Consider the following 20046-nt stretch of genomic DNA (forward strand, 5'->3'; position numbering starts at 1 on the left):
GGCCACTGGAGAGACTGTAAAACAGAATCAGAGCTATTAGCACACATCCAGATGAAGGCTTATTTGAAGCTGGGCAATTTCTAGTTGCTTATGGATAGGCCAGGTCCCTCTTGACAGTTCTGTTAAGTTTAGTGTTCAATGAAATTTCACTAAGCCCTTTGATATCATATCCATTTCCTTAATTATAAACACATATTTCTCCTCTATTGCAAGGTTTCTTCTTAACTTCACGGATCTGTCACTGAAAGAGGAAACTTGGATACCACATAAGGAAATGACAAAAGTGGCGTATGAACCTGGATTAACTAGCACGTAAAGAATGTTGTTCCCTTAAAGAACTGTTGGATTCATTTAGGTAATCATTTTTTGATGAATGTGCTCTTGCTAGTGTAATCTTCTGCTTATCATGAAGTTTTAAATAAGAACTGGAAAAGACATCTGGAAACATCTGGCCCCTTCTGAAGCAATAACATTGCAGTGTATTTCCTGACATACTACACAGACTCTTCAAATCATTTTGAGTCTTACCCACTAAATGTTCTCAAGAGGAGATACTGATTTGATTTTTTTATTTCCCCTTCTCCCCCGCAAAAGCAATCAAACAACTGGACATACACATTTATATTTTATAGTCACTTATCACATTATATTCTATTATTTGTCAAAATGTCCTCACTAGGTTAGCACTCCAAGGAAGGAAACATGTATTCACCTTTGTAACCTCATGTGGAACTAAATACATGTGCTAGGACTCTATCCTGCAGAAACAAGAGGGTGAGTATCTTTGTATAAGAAGACATATTGCTGACTGTTAAAATGGTAGCAGATTAGAACTAACCTGAATGTCCATCAACTGGAGAATAATACAAAAAGTTTTGGTAAATCTACATTGTGGAATACCATTTAGATTGGAAAAAGAATGAGCTACAACTACATCAACTGACCTAGAGCGATATCTATGATATACTGCTACATGAGAAAAGCAAATTATGAACAAAATTATAGCGTGATTCTAAATTCGAAGTAAACAATGACACCTTGAGAAATATTTATTTATTTATTTATAGCTGTGGAGGAACATGCACCAGGCTGTAACAGGGTATACGCGTGAGGATGATGAGAAAGTAGAATGTGAGAGGAGATACATACAGTGCTAACAAAATGTGAAAATACTCACCCCATAATGCTAAGGAAAAAGGTGGAATGCATGATTTTAGTAATAATTTTTAAAAAGACATGTTGACTTTTATCAAGGTCTTACTGATACCATGCATGGTTCTCGAGGCTTTACACAGACTATCTCACTAAATGCCAGAACCAACCCTGTGAGGCAGGAACTGTTTTTTCCTTCATTTCAGAGATGAGAAAAGTGTGACCCAGAGAAGTTAACAAACTGACCCATGGTCACACAGTACATGGCAAAGCTGAGAAAAAATAATAATAGACAAATAGGAAAAAAAAAGAAAAAGAAATTGAATTTTTTCTTAGAAATTAACCTCATCTAATGAAAATAATCAATTTAATTAGGTGCTAGAACTGTGAGTTGTTTTGTTTTAATTTTTTCTATTATTTAATATTACTTTTAATAAAATTATTACAAATAAATCAAATAGGTGATATGGTGTTTTTATTTGTTTGTTTTATGAAAATGTCCTCAAGTCCTTTGACACTCCTCTCACTGGGGGAAATTTTGTGCTTCTTCCCTTTGGATCTGGGTGGAGCTTGTGAGGGCTCTGACCAACCACAGAGTAGAAGCAGTGTTGCGTCTTTGGAGACTGGGTCACAAAATGACACAGCTTCATTCTGGCTCCCTTTCGGGGGAGCTGACTCTCGGGGATGCCAGCCACCATGCTGTGAGTCCCATATGGAGGGGAACCATAAGGCCCCAGGCAATACTGACTGCCAGACTTTCTGTAGTTGCAGCCCCTAGCCTTAGAACCTTCTAGCTAAGGCCCAAACATCCCCAAGCAGTGACAACTGTCCAGATGTCTGACTCCCAGAATATTCTGTTTTTGTTTATTTATTGTTGTTATTGTTTGGTTTAGTTTTTTTGCTCCTAAACTACACAAGAGATAGTCGGAACAAATGAAGATATTCTGTAGTGACTTTTGTCAATTTAGGGTAGATCTCCCGTTGGTCTTACTTTTCCATTCCCTTTAAGCATATTGTGATGGTTAATTTTATGTGCCAACGTGGCTGGGCTGTGGTGCCAAAATATTTGATCAAACATTATTCTGGATTCTTCTGTGAAGGTGTGTTTTGGGTAAAATTAACATTTAAATCAGTGGACTTTGAGTAAAGCAGATTACCCTCCCTAAAGTGAATGGGCCTCACTCAATAAATTGGAGACCTTAATAAAACAAAGACGGACCTCCTATGAGCAAGCAATTCAACTAGCTACCTGCCTTTGGACTGCAACTCTTCCCATCTCCTGGCCTAGCCCACTAGATTTTGGATTCACCAAGCTACCTCAATCATGCAAGCCAATTCCTTAAAATAAGTTTCTCTCTCTCTCTAGCATTGGCCTGTTTCTCTAGAGAACCCTGACTAGTACACATATTGTACTTTTAACTCTACTTCCTGAACTCCTCACCAGGTCCTCCAGGATCCTAACTTCACTGTAGTATTCAAGTAAATCATCTCGTTTAACTTAAGATATATTTAATATATATAACGGGACTAGAGAAAAGCTAATGCTGGCTGGAGAGTCAACCTGTTGAACTTCTTTCTCTTCCTCCCTCTTTAGGCCATAAATCATAAGCAAGTTACATCCATTGCCAATAAATGAGCAGCATATATATAGGCTGACGATACTGAGGATAGAAGAAATGTGAGTAGATAAAGGCCCAGGAAGTAGAACAGTGGCTTTTGCACTGAAGTGGCTTCATAGAACTACATGTGCCCTAAGAATGTCCAAGTGACAAAATGATAAAATCCAGGCAAAGCAAAAAATAAAAGGTGCAGCTCACCCCTCGAAGCAGTGGGCGACCGTCAGAACCCACTTCTTGGCAATGAGGACACAGCCACAGATGTGCCCACTGGGCTCACTCTGCAGGGAACACTGCCAGGGCCACCTTCCAGGACGACTTGTCCTACCCCCAAGGATCCTCTTGTTCATTCGGGCGGCAGGGCGGCGTCCACAGTCTACCAAGGAGCAGGAAAGACTGTGTGACTCACCGCCAAATCCCTCTAGATGACTGGTTCTTTGCTGTCATGTGCAGCGGTCATTTTTTTCCCCCTGAGCCAATTCGGTTCATATCCCATTGCTACATCACTCATCCTCTCACCTTGTTTAGTGCACAGAAGATAAATCTTACTTCTGCTGTGACAGGACTGCCTAGATTTGGAAACATAAAATGATATAATATTAAGTTACGTGGTTATTGTTCACTTCAAATACTATCAATGAAAAGCGAGACATAGGCTCAACTCTTATGTAAGGTCACATTCTCTGAGTAATGATTATACTTAAGTGAAGAAATTCTCAAGGCAGGGTCATTGTCAGATATCACCTCAGGGGTGGGGGTAATTTTTTTACATCTTTTTTTTATTTTAAAAAGATTTTAATCAGAATATAGCTAACATGCGCAATTATATTAGTTTCAGGTATACGCCATGTATTTTTTTAGTTTATTTAATATCATCGAAATATAATTTCAAACTTATAGGAAGAGAAACTATTATTAGTAAAGTTTCCCACATCATCTTGGCTGATGGCACCATCCAAAATATTAACTCAAACCATCATTTTCAAAGTAGAGAGAAGAAGGGGAAGGGAATTGGGCTGCTTCATAGAACCTGCTTCATAGAAGAACATGTCAGATTTTAATGCTTATGGAAAGGACGTGTGTGTTCGAAAAAAAAGTTGAGATAGTTTGAAAGAAATAAAATGTTACTTCAAAAAAGTTAGAGAACAGATAAAGGAACTGAATACTTAGACTGGAAAAAAATATTGCCAAGACTTGATATTAAACTGTGGTTCTATAATTAGCGGACAGAAAGAAGGAGAGATTACATTTATTTCATGTAACTCTAGAAGGTAGAATCAGAATCAGCAGATAGAATTTATAGGAAGTGTGAGTTCAAGAAAGGAAAAGCTTTCTAAAAATGGGAGTTAACCTTTGAAGGCAAGAACATGAATCATGTTCAAGTATCTATCAATGAATTCAATTTAGGGTATATCAAGTTTTAATCACAAAGTTCTCTTCCAACTATGAAGCATTTATTCACAGTGTAACTATTTAAAAGACAAAACACTTGGGACTGTCAAAAATACTGTGATGTGCTTAGAATCCTAGACTTCTCAGGAAAAAAAATGTATATATATATACACATGTATATATTATACATGTATATACATATATATTCATCTCTATGTCACTTACACATTCCTTTTTGAAGATTTACTGTATTTTTATTTCTTGCTAAATTTGCATGGGGATTTGTGTAATTATTTGTATACAAGAAATTATATAATACCAAAAAAAAAGCACATTCATTTTTCCCTGCTACGACCTAAAGTTATATTTTCTCCTTTCTCTCTCCCATCTTTGTACCATTTCCAAATACCTGAAATTCATTTTATTTACTAGCTTATCATCTCTCTGTCCATCTATACAATGTATATTCCTTGAGACCAGGGCCCTTGTTACCCTCATTCACTTCTATTTCCCCTCAGAGCTTAGCACTGAACCTGGCATGGAAGAGAAACTCATTAATTAGTTGTTACGTGTTAGGTCCAAAATCACAGCTTATAGGACTAAGAAAAGATTATCCATCTCAACTTTTTATTTTATAGGAAACTATGGTTATATAAGATCACATATCTTTTAGTAAGCCAGAACTATAACCAGTTCTACGAACTCCCAATTTAGAATAAGTTACTTTATTTATTTATGTGTGTATTTGACCTGAAAGGGCTTTTCTGGCATTCCCAGTTTGAGGAAACAAATCATTCTTTTGAAAGATTCGGGTCATTGATTTGGAGGAAGTACTTCAGTTGACAAATATTCAGAAATTTAGTTGCATAGTTTGGTCTATGGGGAAAATGTCAAAACATTCTAAAGAAAAATGACCCACCTTTAGTTTTCTTCTTTGGACTTCTTAAAAAATGGCTTTGCTAGCACGTATTAAAAGCTTTGGAGATAAACCTGGTTTGAATTGAAAGGCTATCACTTACCATCTGTGAGCTGTGAGTTTTGAGCAAGTTATTTAAATATTCTACAGCTATGTCTCTATAAGGTAATAAACACTAAATAACTGTTAATTCCTTCAGTTTCTCTTTCTCCTACACCCCTCCCATAGACAAGGGAGGTGGCCCTGGTTAAGATGTTATGATATTTCAGGGGAAATTTTTTAGATGTGTACTTTCAAGGCTACATAATTATAATTTCATTTTGTGTCCATTTTTTCTCTCTTTGGGTTTTATCAGTTGTCATTAGTTCATTTCCCTCTGTTAACTAGTTACAGAAAGAGTTACTGTAGAAAGAGCAGACGTGAGAATTTATTTCAAATAAGATGTGAAAAAAACTTGGAGATTAGAAAGCAAGTTCCTCCTCCTTCACCATGATAGTTTCTGTAATCATCATTAAAGAAAAACATATAGCCAAGAGAAGAAAAACTATTCTAGAAGGAAGAAATAAAGCCAAATGATGTTGAAATATAGAGGCCAGTAGCCATTCTATGGAAGCTCTTTATTGATGTGAAAAATTTGGATTATCTTAAATTAGAAAGTGAAGAAGGGCCCTGATAATAGACTCTCACTCCACAACCCACTCTACATACTTACCCTTTCACCAGCAATTCATGCAAAGTGGTCCCATTGAGGCTCTTCCAGTTGGAATGTAGTATCAGCCACTGTTGGTCTTGTTTCTGTTCCTGTATTAATTCTGTCACAGATGGTTCTCTGATAAAAGGATAAATACCAGTTAAACAGTCAAAATACAATGAGCTTTGATCAGGTTATATTATTTAGCATTCATTCTCTTTCCAAAAAATGCATTACATTATAAATCAATATTTCAAGAGGGAGATTTGTATTTGAAACTTAGTGTGAAATGTGATTGGCAAGAGGGGAAGTTATATTGGCAAGAGGGGAAGTTGCTTCAGTATATAAAAATATACTGAAGCAAAAGAGATCCAAATTATTACAGATGTTTTAGACATTCCCCCTTCTGACATGTATTTGAATTTTGTGAGGTGTTAGAATTCTAATGTATATGTTGTAAAAATTCCAATATCTAAAAAAACAAGAGCGACTTTAGACAGATGTCAAAAGTAAAATAAAATTGATCTGGCTGGTTTTTCTTTTCTCTTTTTTTTTTCTTCACTCAATGTAATTCTGCAATATAGAAATATCTTAAAGTAAAATAACTAAAAAGTAAAGAGAATCGATGGACATTTAGTGTCTTTTTAGATAGAATAAAATTATAAGTGAAAATTTTTCAATGTACTGAAAAATTTTTATGCACTAAAAATTAGGAAGTATTCTGGAAAGAGACGGAAGTTAGACAACATTATTTTGCTCTTTACCTATATTTTCACTCAACTTCCACTAATACTTTCCTGTGACCGTCTCATTCAATCATTCAAATAAATAGGGTTATATTGTATCCAAGATTTAACACCTTATTTTCAAAACTAGTTAGGTTTTTATGTAAAACATCCAACTCTTTATGAAATAGTTTATTTAAGCAACCAACATTTGAAGAAGAAAACCTTTTGGACTTTTAGCTATGCTAAAAAGGGTAGTAGAAGAAGTGGAGGAATTGGTTTTAGACAGGAAGAAGGAAGGCTCCTTCTGAACCTGATAGGAAGTAAGAGAGAAGGAAGTGGGCACTTTGTTGGAATTGGAGAGGGGGAGAGGATTCAGGAGAATTCGTTGAGAGAATTTAGATTAAATAGTGTGCACTTTTTTTTTTCAAGTAGGAAGTGAGCTGCTCAGATGAAAGTTGGGGGAGTGGCAGGGGTGCATAATGAAGAGAAAAGTTATATGTATATGGAACTGATCCCTGGTGGAAGTGTTTGGAGAAAGATAACTTAGAAGAATGACAAGCAGCATTAAGGGTTCAAATGAACCTGGAAACTTGAAGTTGTGGTAGCATCAGGTCTGCATGCTTTAGTGACTTTCATTATCGATAATGGGGTGCCATTTTTACAAAAAAAAAAAAGGTGCACAGGAAGGAAAAAAGTTAGATTCAGTGACATTGAAAAAAATTATAACTTTATCTAATTATTAATTATTTTAAAACTACTGTAATTACAAATAAAAAATAAAAGAAACAAAACCTCCCAAATCTTATTACTTTTAAAAAGGAAAAAAAAAAAAAACCCCTAAGGAGAACACTTGTTACTAGAATAAGAGCCGAAGATTAAAAACAAAAAAATTCTTAATAATGAATTCTAATCAATCAATTTTGAAACAAATGGCATAAACCTTGACCACACTTTTAAAAGAGTTGTACAACATTTACATGTATTTAGAAACTTGAATGAACTGTTAGATTATTGAAGACTTCGCAAAACCTACTGCAAAATGAGAATTTTTCTTTTCCTCAACCAAAATGAGAGTCTGGCTTCCTATCAATCCCAGAAGTGCTGTACATGGTGGCATGGTAAGATGGAGAGTATAAAAGTCAGAGGCCATATGTTACACACATGGTGTTTCTCTTGATATCTCCATCCTGAGAATTCCTTTCTGCAATAGAACAACTGTAGCCTCCTAAATCCAGGCACTTTATTGGCAAAAAGCCAAAGGAAGATCAGCTTCAGATTTGTTTAATCAAGTCATTCTGTAGGCAGGTATTCATAGGGCCACAACGGACTTGCATAAGAAGGACAATTCAGCATAAGATTTACACTGAAGCTGGATAGAAAAAATATTGCAAAGGACACTCAGTCTTTCACCTTACAAGGCCCCTTCGGTTACCCCAAGGAAAGGTTCTACTGAGCATTGCATATTGGACATTTTAACATTTCATTCCTTAGCCTCCAACAAGAATGGCAATTTAGCCTGAATCTCTTCGTTACATCAAGTGGAAATCAAAGAAATTCATCATTAAGAAGAGGGGAGAATCATTATAAAAAATAGTTTTCCGTGAAATCTTTCAACACTAGCATCCTTCTTGTGCACAAAAGTAAATCTTTCAGCACTAATAATGTCATTCTATGGCTCATTAAAAAATAGTGAATCCATACGGTTCTATTTCTGCCATCATACAGAATCTGAGCATTTTTCTTGGTTTTTTCTTTAAATAATTTTAAAATTATAAAAGTAATATTTATGCATGGAAAAAATAAAAAACATTGCAATAAAAAATATTCCTCCCATCTCACGTATAGAAACGACCACTGGAAATAGCATTTGAGTATCTTTGGCAAGCTATTTCAATAATTTATATATATATACTTTTTTTAAATCTATACACATTATTCTGTTTAGTGTTGATGAGGTTTTTGTTTAATGATTTATCTTTGAAGTCGTTGCATAATAATAACATTTTAAACTACTTTGTATATGCCAAGCACTGAAAGATTAATTCATTTTATCTTATTTAATTCTTTCAACAACTTTGTAAAATATGCCTTATTATTATTCCCTGTTTTGGAGATGAAAAAATTGAGGCAAAGAGAGAATAAGTAACTTGCCCGAAGTCACACAGCAAGTAGATGGCAGAGCTGGTATCTGAATCCCAGAGGTCTGATGTCAGATTACCACGCCAACACTTTGAATACTTTGTGGCCATCCTTCATCAATAGCATATGCCATGTTCTTCTACAGCTGCATAGTATTCCGTTATATGGATGTGCATACATTATTTAACCAATCCACCCTCAATGAACATATAGGTTGTTTCCAATTTTTGGATATACTAACAGAAAAGCAGCAGTTAACACCCTTAACCATTCACCTTTGCCTACATACAGAAGTATCATTTTAGAATAAAGTCCTAGAAATAAAATTATTGAATCAAAATTTAAATTTTTGATTAATAGTATGAATTTCCCCTTCAAAGAGTAATGCCAATTTACATAGTTATCAAGAATATGTGTCTGTACTTTTTAATTTTTAATACTGTGTATAAACATAAATCATGCCATTAATAGCTAGAATTAATAGCTGCTCAAATTCTGTTTGACAATTAGTAAGGCATTTGACGTAACAACTTTTTCTGTATTATCAAGAGACAAATTAAAGAAATCCTGTTGTGCAGAGAGCAAAAAACATTTCTCCAGTGACTAAGCTTCAAAGTCACCGTCTCCTAAGAGAGTCCGTGCAGAGAATGTAGTCAGATCCCTATCATTCTCCTATGGTAGCCACGAAATCATAGGCAGAAAAAGAAATTTAAGCAATGATCTAATCCAATGCCCTCATTTGACAGCCTGAGAAAACTAGGACACAGATATAGACCCATCTCAAACATTCAGGGGGCCTAGAGCAAGAGTACAAATGGAAACCCACGTATCACATGTCTGTATTTAGATGTTATAAATCAAGTTAACAAGCAGTTAAAAATGTATTCTATTTTCCTATCTTGACAAATATTTTTTTAGGTTCAAATATAGAATTCTTGGTCTCCTAGGAACAGTGGATTTCAAACTTTAGTATTCATCAGAATTACATGGAGGACCTATTATAACTAAGATTATTGGTCCCTTGCCCAGATTTCCCGATTCAGTAAGTCTGAGATGAAACCCCAAAAGTTGTCTTCCTAACAAGATCTCAGGTGCTCATTTGCTGGTGATCTGGGATCACACTTTGAAAACATTGCTCTAGAACAGGAGCCAGGCTCTAGGTGAGCATAACTCCTTGGTTGACAGAATTATTGCCCCATGGGTGAAGCCTGGCTGGAGAAGGAGGGCCAGAGTGGTTCCTCTAAATCAGGGTTTCTCACCCTTGGCATTATTGAAATTTTATACCAGATAATTATTTGCTATGTGCGGCTGTCCTGAGCCCTATTGGATGTTTAGCATCATCCCTGGCTTCTACCCACTAGATGTTGGCATCACCCAACCACTCCTGGACCAACAATCAAAAATGTCTACAGACATCCAAATGCTCCCTTGGGGCAGGGCCACCCCTGGTTGAGAACCATTGCTCTGAACCACGGGGCCCAGGGCAAGGCCCACTGCTCAGGGTCTAAAGGCAGTACTGCGCAGAGAAGCAAAAGGAGTTCATTCAAATTTGCTTCTTGAATTGTGAAGCATTAAGACATATAAAAACAATGTATAATCCCACACGCACAGAGAAATAAGAATATAAAACTTATCCAGAATTTTGAAACATCCTGATATTCTAAAAGAAGTTATATATTTCAAAGATTAAGTGAGTAATCAGATCTGTAGGTAATTTGGCCCATTCTTGTCCCACTCTCATCAAGTCCGTTGGTGTTGAGTAACAAAGCTTCTCATGCTCGTGTCATATTTATGTTGGGACTGCTTAAAAAAAATGAAGTCAGCACAAATCCCCCAAAACCAAAGTCTTCTTTACTTTTAACAGCAAGAGAGAAGTGCAGGACCAAGGGTTAAAACTGATGATTATGGGTTGAGAAAGTGGAATGAAAATGAAGACAGCACATTGGTGTCGTATAGATGGAATCCCCCCCCTCAAAGAACTATTATTTTACTAAGAGGAAGAAATTACAAACATGTTAGAAAATAACTTCTGATGCTGGTAAGCGCTTCGAAGGAGACAAAAGAAGCAAATAGAGAGTGACTTGGTAAGGGTGCAAGCTGCTTTAAGAATGTAGGCCTTTCTAAGTGGTTGATATAAGAGCTGAGAAGAGAATGATGAGATGGAGATAATCATGTGAAGGTCTAGGGATCAGCGTTTCAAGCAAAAGGAACAGTGAAGGCAAAATCCCTGAGATGAAAAGAATTTGCAGTATTCGAACAACAGTAATGAAGTCAATATTTTTTAAAGTTTAGTGGAGAAGTAGAGAGTGCTAGAACATTGTGAAGTGAGAGGGAGGCAGGGGTCATATTATGCAGTCTTACAGCTCAGAAAATTGGATTTTGAGTTCAAACTGTATGAAAATGAGAAAAGGCTAGTGGGTTTGCCATGTAGATAATATCAGTCCTGCCTTGGAGGTAAAAGGAAGCCAAACTGCAGTAGGTTCAAAGACAACATGAAGAACATACTAGAGCAGAAGTTACCACTTGGAGTCTCCTGGTATAGTTCCAAAATGAGGATGCCACCATATAAGGACTTCAAACAGAAGTAACACAGGCCTCTTTAGTCAATTCCTAATGGATCACTTAAGTCATAAATCACATTCTTATTTTCCTAGGACACAATGCTATATTCATTATGATGACTGGGAAATCGGATGCACCTAGAGACATTATGGAGATTAATTCTTCCCATTCCAAAATCCTCTTGCTCACAATTACCCTGATATTTTTGGCTAAAGCTGAGTCTTAACAGTACTTAATTCTGGAGAACTCATGGAAACCATCTTTGATTTTATAAATCAGGATGTGAATCAACTTTTTAATCATCAACTTTTTGTCTGCAAATTGGAATGTAAGTGACTTAAAAAAAAAAGTCTAATTAATTCATGACCTCATATTGGTCTAGTCTAGTTAATAATGGTGAATTTCTTTATACCACTGAGAAATTTCCATTAATTTCATAAATTATTAACTCATCTGACAGTCTGAGATTCTATCTGCTCACAGATTCCCAATTTCTTGGCAGAGCTTTCTTTTTAGTGATCATATGAAAATGTTCTCAGGCCACTGGTAGACTTCTCTTGCTTTGTTTATTACATACTCATGGTCTCACAAAAGAACTTAAAAAACATTTTCTCTTTCTTTATGATGTAGCACTTTTTCGGGAAAAGTATTATTCTTTCTGATCTCAGAATAGCATGTTCCGAAAAACACTAACCCACATGCTGGACTCTATGATTTTCTTCTCACCCAGGCAGTCATTTAAGCAGCAGCTTCTTGGAAATGGGTAGGAAATTAATTATCTGTGCCCAAGCTACATGTCCACCAGAAAAATTACAAATCTTCTGTGTGAAAGAAAATAACACTTTATGAGTTCGCTTCGGCTGAGTTCTACTTAGAATATGCCAAGCATCTACTTATTACTCTAAGTGACATTTTAACAAGTTAAAAACACTTGAACTGTGATCATGAATGATAAATTTCTCCTATCCCCCCACCTCCTCACTGCTATCTACTTAAAAATCACACAATGATAAGATCGCAAGGTGGTATTAAGACTTGCCACAAGACTCCCATGTAAAGCAATACTAAAAAGAATTTGTGTTTAAGAAGCTGGGCGGCCATACCTATCAGGTCATGTTTAGTGAACAACTGAGTCCTGTGGGGGATCTACTCCTAGTACCCAAGATGCCTCTGGCTCTTGCTCACACTTGTATCCTATTTTTCTGTGTCCTAGCCAAGTTTCTTGACCTCTAAAGCTTCAGTTTCCTCATAGGTAAAGTAGAAATAACAATACTACTTATCCTACAGGATTAGAATGTGAATAAACTGAAATAATACATATTAAGTACTCAGAAAAGCCTAACACATAATTAAGCTTAGTCATTATTATGTTATATAACCTATTCTGGAAATAAAACGAAGAATACAAAATATATAAATAATATATGACATTGTAGAATTAAGAGAGAAATTATTTAGTATCAATTTTTAAGTACTACAGGAGGTTCAAGGGGGAAAAATGAAGGAGATGAGAAGGGCTTTATAGAATTTATGGGGCTTGAGAGAGACCCAGAAGAATTTGAATAGAAAATGTAGAAAATGATGCATATATTTACAGAGGCAGAGGCAAAAAGGAATGTGCCCATAGAACATAGGAAAAAGACAAACCAGTCAGAAAGAATAACTATATGAAGGTATATGAAGTTGTAGAAAGATGAACTAGTTTATAGTGGGTCACCAGTTGGGAAAAATAGTACAAAGTTATTTGGTTAAAAAATACACAATATGAGAGAAGACTTTTAACAGAAAACTATTTCTGCCTTTGTTCATTAGGACATCTACAACAAATTACCATAGACTAGGTGGCTTGTACAAAATAAATTTATTTCCCACTGTTCCAGAGGCTGGGAAGTCCACGATAAGAGTGCCAGCAGATTGGTGTCTGGTGAAGGGCCACATCCTTGTTCATATATGGCTATCTCTTGGAGAAGGCACCAGAGAGCTCTCTGGGATCTGTAAGGCACTAATTCCATTCATGAGGCTCTACTCTCTTGACTTCATCACCTCCTAAGGCCCCACCTCCTACAACCATCACACCGGAGATTACGATTCAACATACGAATTCTTGCAGGGATAGGAGGGAGACACAGACATTCAGTCTATAATGACTGAACGTGATGTTTGCACTATGGTAGATTGGGCTCTATTAAGAATTCAATCCTTAGATAGTGAGTGCTTTCATGGAAATGGAGGCACCAAACATCTACTTCCTCCACCGGTCTCTGACTACATTTCTTTGTTCCCCTTTGCAGCAAAATCCCTCAAAAAAGTTCTATACTTATTCTTTTTTATTTCTTCCCGTTATCTCTTAGGTTTTTGCCCCCTCACTCCAATGAAATTGTTCATGGTAATGACATATACATTGCTGAAACTAATACTTGGTCTTCAGTCCTTATTTTATATGACTTCTCAGCAGCATTTGATGCAACTGACCATTACCTCTTCCTTGATACATTTTCTCCACTTGGTTTCCGGGATATCACATACTCCTACTCCACTGGTTATTCTTTCTCATCTCCTTTGGCTTTCTACTTCTCTTTTCCCATCCTCTTAATGTTAGGCTAGGCCCTACATTATCTTCTCTATCTATACTCACTCTTGGTTATGTCACCTAGTCCCATAAATCTATATCATCTGTATTCACATGACTCCAAAATATATATCTCCAGTCAAGACCACTCTAACAAACTCCAGATTTAAGCCTTATAAACATTTCCATTTGGATGTCTAATAGACATACCGAACTTAGGACATCCAAAACAGAACTGATCTTTCTCTCCAAACTCACTCCATTCACATCTTCTCCATCCAGTTTATTTTTATCCCATCTTTCCAGTTGCTCCAGCCAAAATTCTTTAAGTTATTCTTGACTCTTTGTTAACTTTTCTCAACCCCCAGTCAGCATCCAATCTTTCAGGAAGTCCTGTTGGCTCTACTTTTAAAATATATTTAGAATCAAGCCATTTATCACTATGTCCTCTGCTAATATATTGATCTGAATTGCCAAAAATCCTTCACTTGAATTAACTTCAGTGGCCTTCTAACTAGTTTTCCTGTTCCTATCCTTGCTCTCCCCCTCAGAGCCTACTATCAATACAATAATCAGTGATCTCTTTTAGTTAGATAAAGGCTATAATAAAATGATAATAAGTATTGAAGAAGATATAGAGAAATTGAAACTCTCATGTGTTTGTTGGTGAGGGTATAAAATGGTACAGCTCCTTTGGAAAACAATTTGGTGATTATTTTAAAAATTAAACATAGAGTAACCATTTGACCCAGTAATTCTAGTCCTAAGTATATACCCAAGAGAATACGAACATAAACCATTTGTTATATGTTCACATATAAACTTGCACTTGAATGTTCATAGCAGTATTATTAATAAGAACCAAAAAGAGGAAACAACCCAAATGTTTATCAATTGATGAATGGATAATCAAATATGGTTATCCATCTATATAATGGATCCTTATTCAGCCATAAACAGAAATGAAGTACTACAACATGGATGAACCTTGAAAGAAGCCAGACATATAGGTATCAGTTCTATCAGTGTGAAATGTACATGATAAGCAAGTCTACAGAGACAGAAAGTAAATTAGTGTTTGTCAGGGCCGAGGGAAGGAGAAACTGGGAGTAACGGCTAATGGGCATGGGGTTTCTTTTCCAACTGATGAAAATGTTCTGGAATTAAACAGTAGTGATAATTATACAACTTTGTGAATATACTAAAAACAACTGAATTGTACCCTTTAAAGAGTGAATTTTATGGTATATGAATTATAGACCTCAATTTTTTCAAGCTGACTACAGAGTTTTGAGTTTCTTTCCCATGGTTTACAGGACCAGCCACCTGGGCTAAATTTACTACTACAAAGAACTGAATCCGTCTTTGAGCTTCATGGAAGTCAATTAATAAGTAAACTATCCTGGATTAAATAGTTTTTATATGACAAATGAAATCTGCAGTTAGAAACTTTTTCCTGGGAGTACGAAAAAATTATAATGTAAACCCTTATATCAGGGACTATTAGGTTATATAATAGGTGCTGTTTTTGTGACTTTGCCCAAGACACAGAAACATGTTTACGAAAGATGTTTCTTCCATTATCTAACTCTAGAAGATTAGGGCATAAAGTCAAATTACACTAACTCCTTAAAGGAATTTTTTGTCAAAATAGTACAGTCTGCTTCTAGATAACCTAACTTTATAAAGAGATAAAGTTTTTGAAGTCAAGAGACACAGAGAGTCACATTCCCTTAGACCAACTTCCTCAAATACCAGATGTCTCAACTGAGCATTTGGCAAGTATTAGAAGGCAGTCTAAATTCTAATTTCTATTGTTGGTCAAATAAACGTCCATATGTTTTTGATACTGGACATGCCAGTAGTGAAGTCCATATACTGTCATGAGAATTTAGTAACTTGATTTATAGCCTTATCTAATCAAATAGTCATCATACTTCCAAGCTGGAGTAAATTCTAGAGATACCTGCAGGTGGAGGTAAAAGGTTTTCCAGATTTAGCAAAGAACTCTGAATCTTCTCATTTGGACAAGCACTTAGTTAGAACCTAGCATTTGTGCTGTTAGACATGGGAGGCATAATTTAGGTTTGAAAAACTCCAAGTGCAGGTGTTTTTAATCAGCTGCCTCTATCATGAAAGCACTTTGGTAGAATCCTTGCAAGACATGTAATTTGGTGTAGACCTTCATTTTTAATGAGCTCCAAAATGTCCCCTCTCAAGTAGATGAATAACATATTTGGAGTTAGGATACGTTAGTTTTGGATACCACACCACAATACTTTTGTCTATAAATGTTTACTAGATGATGAATAATTAATGAATTTATATTAGACTCTCAAGGTAATATTAGAGTTGAGTATTTTCCTTATACAATTTTAATAGGAATGCCATGTGCTATGCTATAAATGAACAATTCTCAGATGACAACAAGTCTGAATTTTTTTTCTAACTTTCTGTTCTTGCTTGTTTGTTCATATGTCTTCCCCACTATCTTATTCACTTTTGCATCTTCCACATAATGCCTATTCCAGAACAAGGCCCATAAGCAGATAATCAAAAAATAATAGGAAGGAGATACTGAATTGAATTAGTTGGGGTTGTTCTATAAACTTCAAATTTCTAATGCAGAGAATGTTCGAAGATACAAAGGAAGGCCAGCTTCACTCCAGAGGCTGAAGAGGACAACTGGACAACTACCCCCTCGCCCTTCCTCTGACAACTGGGATGCAGGTCAATGACTAGTCATGGCCAGACAGACCCTCCTATTAGAGACTTTAAATCTAGAGACAATAACTCAAAGGCACAGGATTACTTCAAGTTAATTAGAGGCATCAGTGGCAGGATTGTGAACTAGCACTCCAGGGACATTGCTAACAGAGCAGCTCCTAAGTGGGCTATCCCCTCAGCAGAAACTTGGTCTCATCTTGTCCATCATCTTCATTCCTGCTCCAACCTGGCACTCCAGATTTCTGTCAATTCATAAGCCACACAAGTAAACTGAAGAGTAAACTTGGAGGCAATCAAAAAGTACAAAAATACTAGGATTACCTTCCCCACTCAGTTCCTTGGAAGACATCACTACTTATCCATTAATGTAGTCCCTCATGGTTATGGTTTTCCAACCATACTGTGCTCTCAGATTTTCCTAGCCCTTCTGTGAAATAAAGTTATTTTTTAAAATTTAAATGTAAATTTAGATTGCAAATATCTAGAAATATCTAAAATATTAAAATGACATTTTTTCACTATGTCAAGGATATGGAACAAATGAAATAAAAAGATTAATTTTTAAAATGCAATATGCACACAAAATAGCCAAGAGAAGAAACCACCAAAATGTCTATAAATGAATCAACAGATTTTTTAAATGTGGTATAGTACTACGATGGAATATTATTCAGCCATAAACAGGAATGAAGTACTGATATATGGATGGATGCATAAAAACATTAGGCACAATATTGTGAATATACTAAATACCATTGAATTGTATCCTTTTTAAAAATGATTAAATGGTTATGTTATGTGTATTTTACCACAATAAAAAAAATCCAACATGCAAAAAATTAGAAAAAAATATAAAATAGAATATTTAAATGAAATCCCTTCTATTTACAGTAGAAAAAGAGTGGCTTGTCAAAGGAATTTTATTTTGTTTTAAAATCTTTGTAGTTCTGACTTTCCTTTAGAACTCTCAGCGGAATCATCTGTCATTATGTAATCAAGTTTTCATATTAAAAAATATCATTGTGTCTTGGTAAGAGGAAAATAAAGCACATATAAAAAGCTTTTATTTATCTCTGATCAAATCATATTCCATTTCATATAGACAAAATGAAGTTGTGAAAATCAAGTATAATTTAATGGATCTTGGCAAATATAATTTTTCTATTTTGGTAAGTTTAAAGTTCTTTTATTATAGATTAACATCAGTTACCCAATTTTCCAAAGATGTGGTTTTTCACATGAGAAAATAAACTGAAGACATTAGGATTTACATAATTCTTCAAACTGGGATAACAAAAATGCTATTAGTTGAGATCTCATAATTGAATGACTCATCACTGTAAAATTGTTTTAAGTTTGTTCAGTAAAATCATGGGAAATGCTATTTATTTTATTTTTTTATTCTAAAATTATATAACTCCTTTATATTTTATTTTTCTCATTTCTAAATTTCCCTCAAATCTCACATACATCTGAGACAAAAGAAAAAATATATGTATATACACACATATATATTCTAAGACTCTTCATTTATTATTCTACCATCCCTGGTAGAACTGGAAAAAAACCCCACAAAATAGCAAGTACCCAATTTTCAAAGTATCTACTTCAGTGTGTTTGTCTCAAAGCCAGAGTGAGTATATTTTCATTCTAAAATGATGAACTAATTCTTGATCTACATTTTCTGCATTATACAGGGTAAATTGAAATACCAGCAACTTCAAGCTTTTTTTCACAATTTATTTTTTAAAAATGGGTATTGCTTAAAAAGGAATTTTCAATAATCTCTGGGGGAAAATTGCAAAATTTTCCCATCCAGTTTCCTCAGAGAAAACTATCTTACTGCTTTATAAATATGAAAGCATTTCATTTCAGAAGTACTTAAAATGCAATTACTTCATTTACTTTTAAGAGGTTTCATCAAGGCAGGCTTTCAACCCAGACTCTTCAGAGCAGGTGCCTGTAGTTAAATGTGGTCCCCTCAACTGATTCATTTCCCCTGCTGTAGAGGGCTCTGTTGTGAGCACTCACTCACTTTGCTCTCATAAGGAAGCTATTATTGCCAAGTTTCATGAAGCCCTCTGGGAAACTCATCAGTGCTACAAACTACTGACCTTACCCTAAACCCATCTGCTTGCAGGCCAGCTGACTCAAGGTCTCCTGCCAGCCATCCCCACACACGAGGTGTTCTGTGGCAGATCTGTAAACAGTCAGGAATGAAAAGGAGTCCACATTTTTAGAGAGGGACACTGAAAAAAAAAAGAGAGAAAAAACCCTAATCAAAAACATTTCCTCTCATGAAACTAAATGATAAATTTACATGCCTCTGCTTCACTTGCATGTATTCATTTTTACTTATTTTAGTTAAGAACCATTTGGTGAATACCTACCTTGTGCAAATCACTGCTCTCAGTGTCGTGGAGGACTAAAAAGTGAACTAGAAATGTTCTCTGCCTTCAGAGAACTGTAGACTCTAGTGAAGAGACAGGCAGTCCTTAACTTATATTTACTTAGAAGATGGCTAGAAACAGGGTCCATTCCCATGGGTTTATTTGCATAATTATAAGGAGCTAGTTGTAACTCTATATCATTTCCTTCTAGAATGTACATGGGAATCAATATTTTATAATTCCTATTTTATAAAAGAACATCCTCTGTACTTAATAAACCACAGGTCATTTGTGAGCAATTAATGACAAAACACATGATAACTATGATTTGGCCAGATAATGCAAAAGACTGAAGTAAGAGGTGAGTGAATGGAAGAGTGATGAATGTGGCACGACAGAATTAATCAAACTCAAAATTATAAACCGCAGCATCAGAGATAATAATGGGAGATGCTTTTAAGTCCCATCCATTTAAGGGAGTAATAGTTGGAAGTCCCATTGGGATGTGAAGATAGGAAAGCCTGAAGATAGGAAAGACAGAAGGGCCTCTTTAACATCCTATTCCAGGGAGTGTCAATAATACAAGAATGACAGCATGCTAATCTTTGTTGAAGCTGGGTGATAAATTTAAAAATTATATTCTGGCAGTTGCAAGGTCATAACGATTTGAACCCAAATGTTTTTACACAATGTAGACATTACGAATAGAGAAATAACTTGAGGGAAATTTTCTATGAGTTGGAAATAACACATACGAAGCACTACTGTCAGCTGTTACAATAGTAAAGCAAAATAGATAGACTTGGTTAGTAAAATCCATGAACTCATTTAGGATTCATTTAGCTTAAATGTCTGACAGGCACTAGAGGCACAGCAGATGGTAGAAACAAGGAGTTTACCACAGTCCCATTCGTCTGAACTGTCTAAGCAGTTGGCTTCACCATCACACCACTGGTCACGTGACACACACTCGTGGTTTGCACATTCTAGTTCATCATCTTGGCAAAACGCTGGTTCAAGGAACAAGAAACAAGAAGACAGAAACGTTTTACAGATACATGTGATTATCGCTAGCGTGTACATGATCATTGGCCCATAGGACCATGGAAGGAAGAAAAGATGAGGTCACTGAGGCTTCCAAACAGGTATTGAATAACAGAATTG

The 20046-nt window shown here is 35.6% G+C and overlaps 1 protein-coding gene across 1 annotated transcript in view; it reads right to left on the minus strand.

Annotated features, from left to right (window-relative positions):
- CORIN (corin, serine peptidase) overlaps positions 1–20046 on the minus strand; it is a 201746-nt gene that overhangs the window by 14056 nt on the left and 167644 nt on the right. Inside the window, exons 18-22 of the mRNA XM_039845302.1 lie at positions 19782–19892; positions 18612–18741; positions 5789–5905; positions 3288–3337; positions 2970–3144 (exon numbers count right to left, since the gene is read on the minus strand). Coding sequence (XP_039701236.1) covers positions 2970–3144; positions 3288–3337; positions 5789–5905; positions 18612–18741; positions 19782–19892 — 583 coding nt within the window. The remainder of the gene's footprint in view (positions 1–2969; positions 3145–3287; positions 3338–5788; positions 5906–18611; positions 18742–19781; positions 19893–20046) is intronic.

Source organism: Pteropus medius, unplaced genomic scaffold (genome assembly GCF_902729225.1).
Source record: "Pteropus medius unplaced genomic scaffold, Ma_sr-lr_union100, whole genome shotgun sequence".
NCBI classification, from domain to species: Eukaryota; Metazoa; Chordata; class Mammalia; order Chiroptera; family Pteropodidae; genus Pteropus; species Pteropus medius.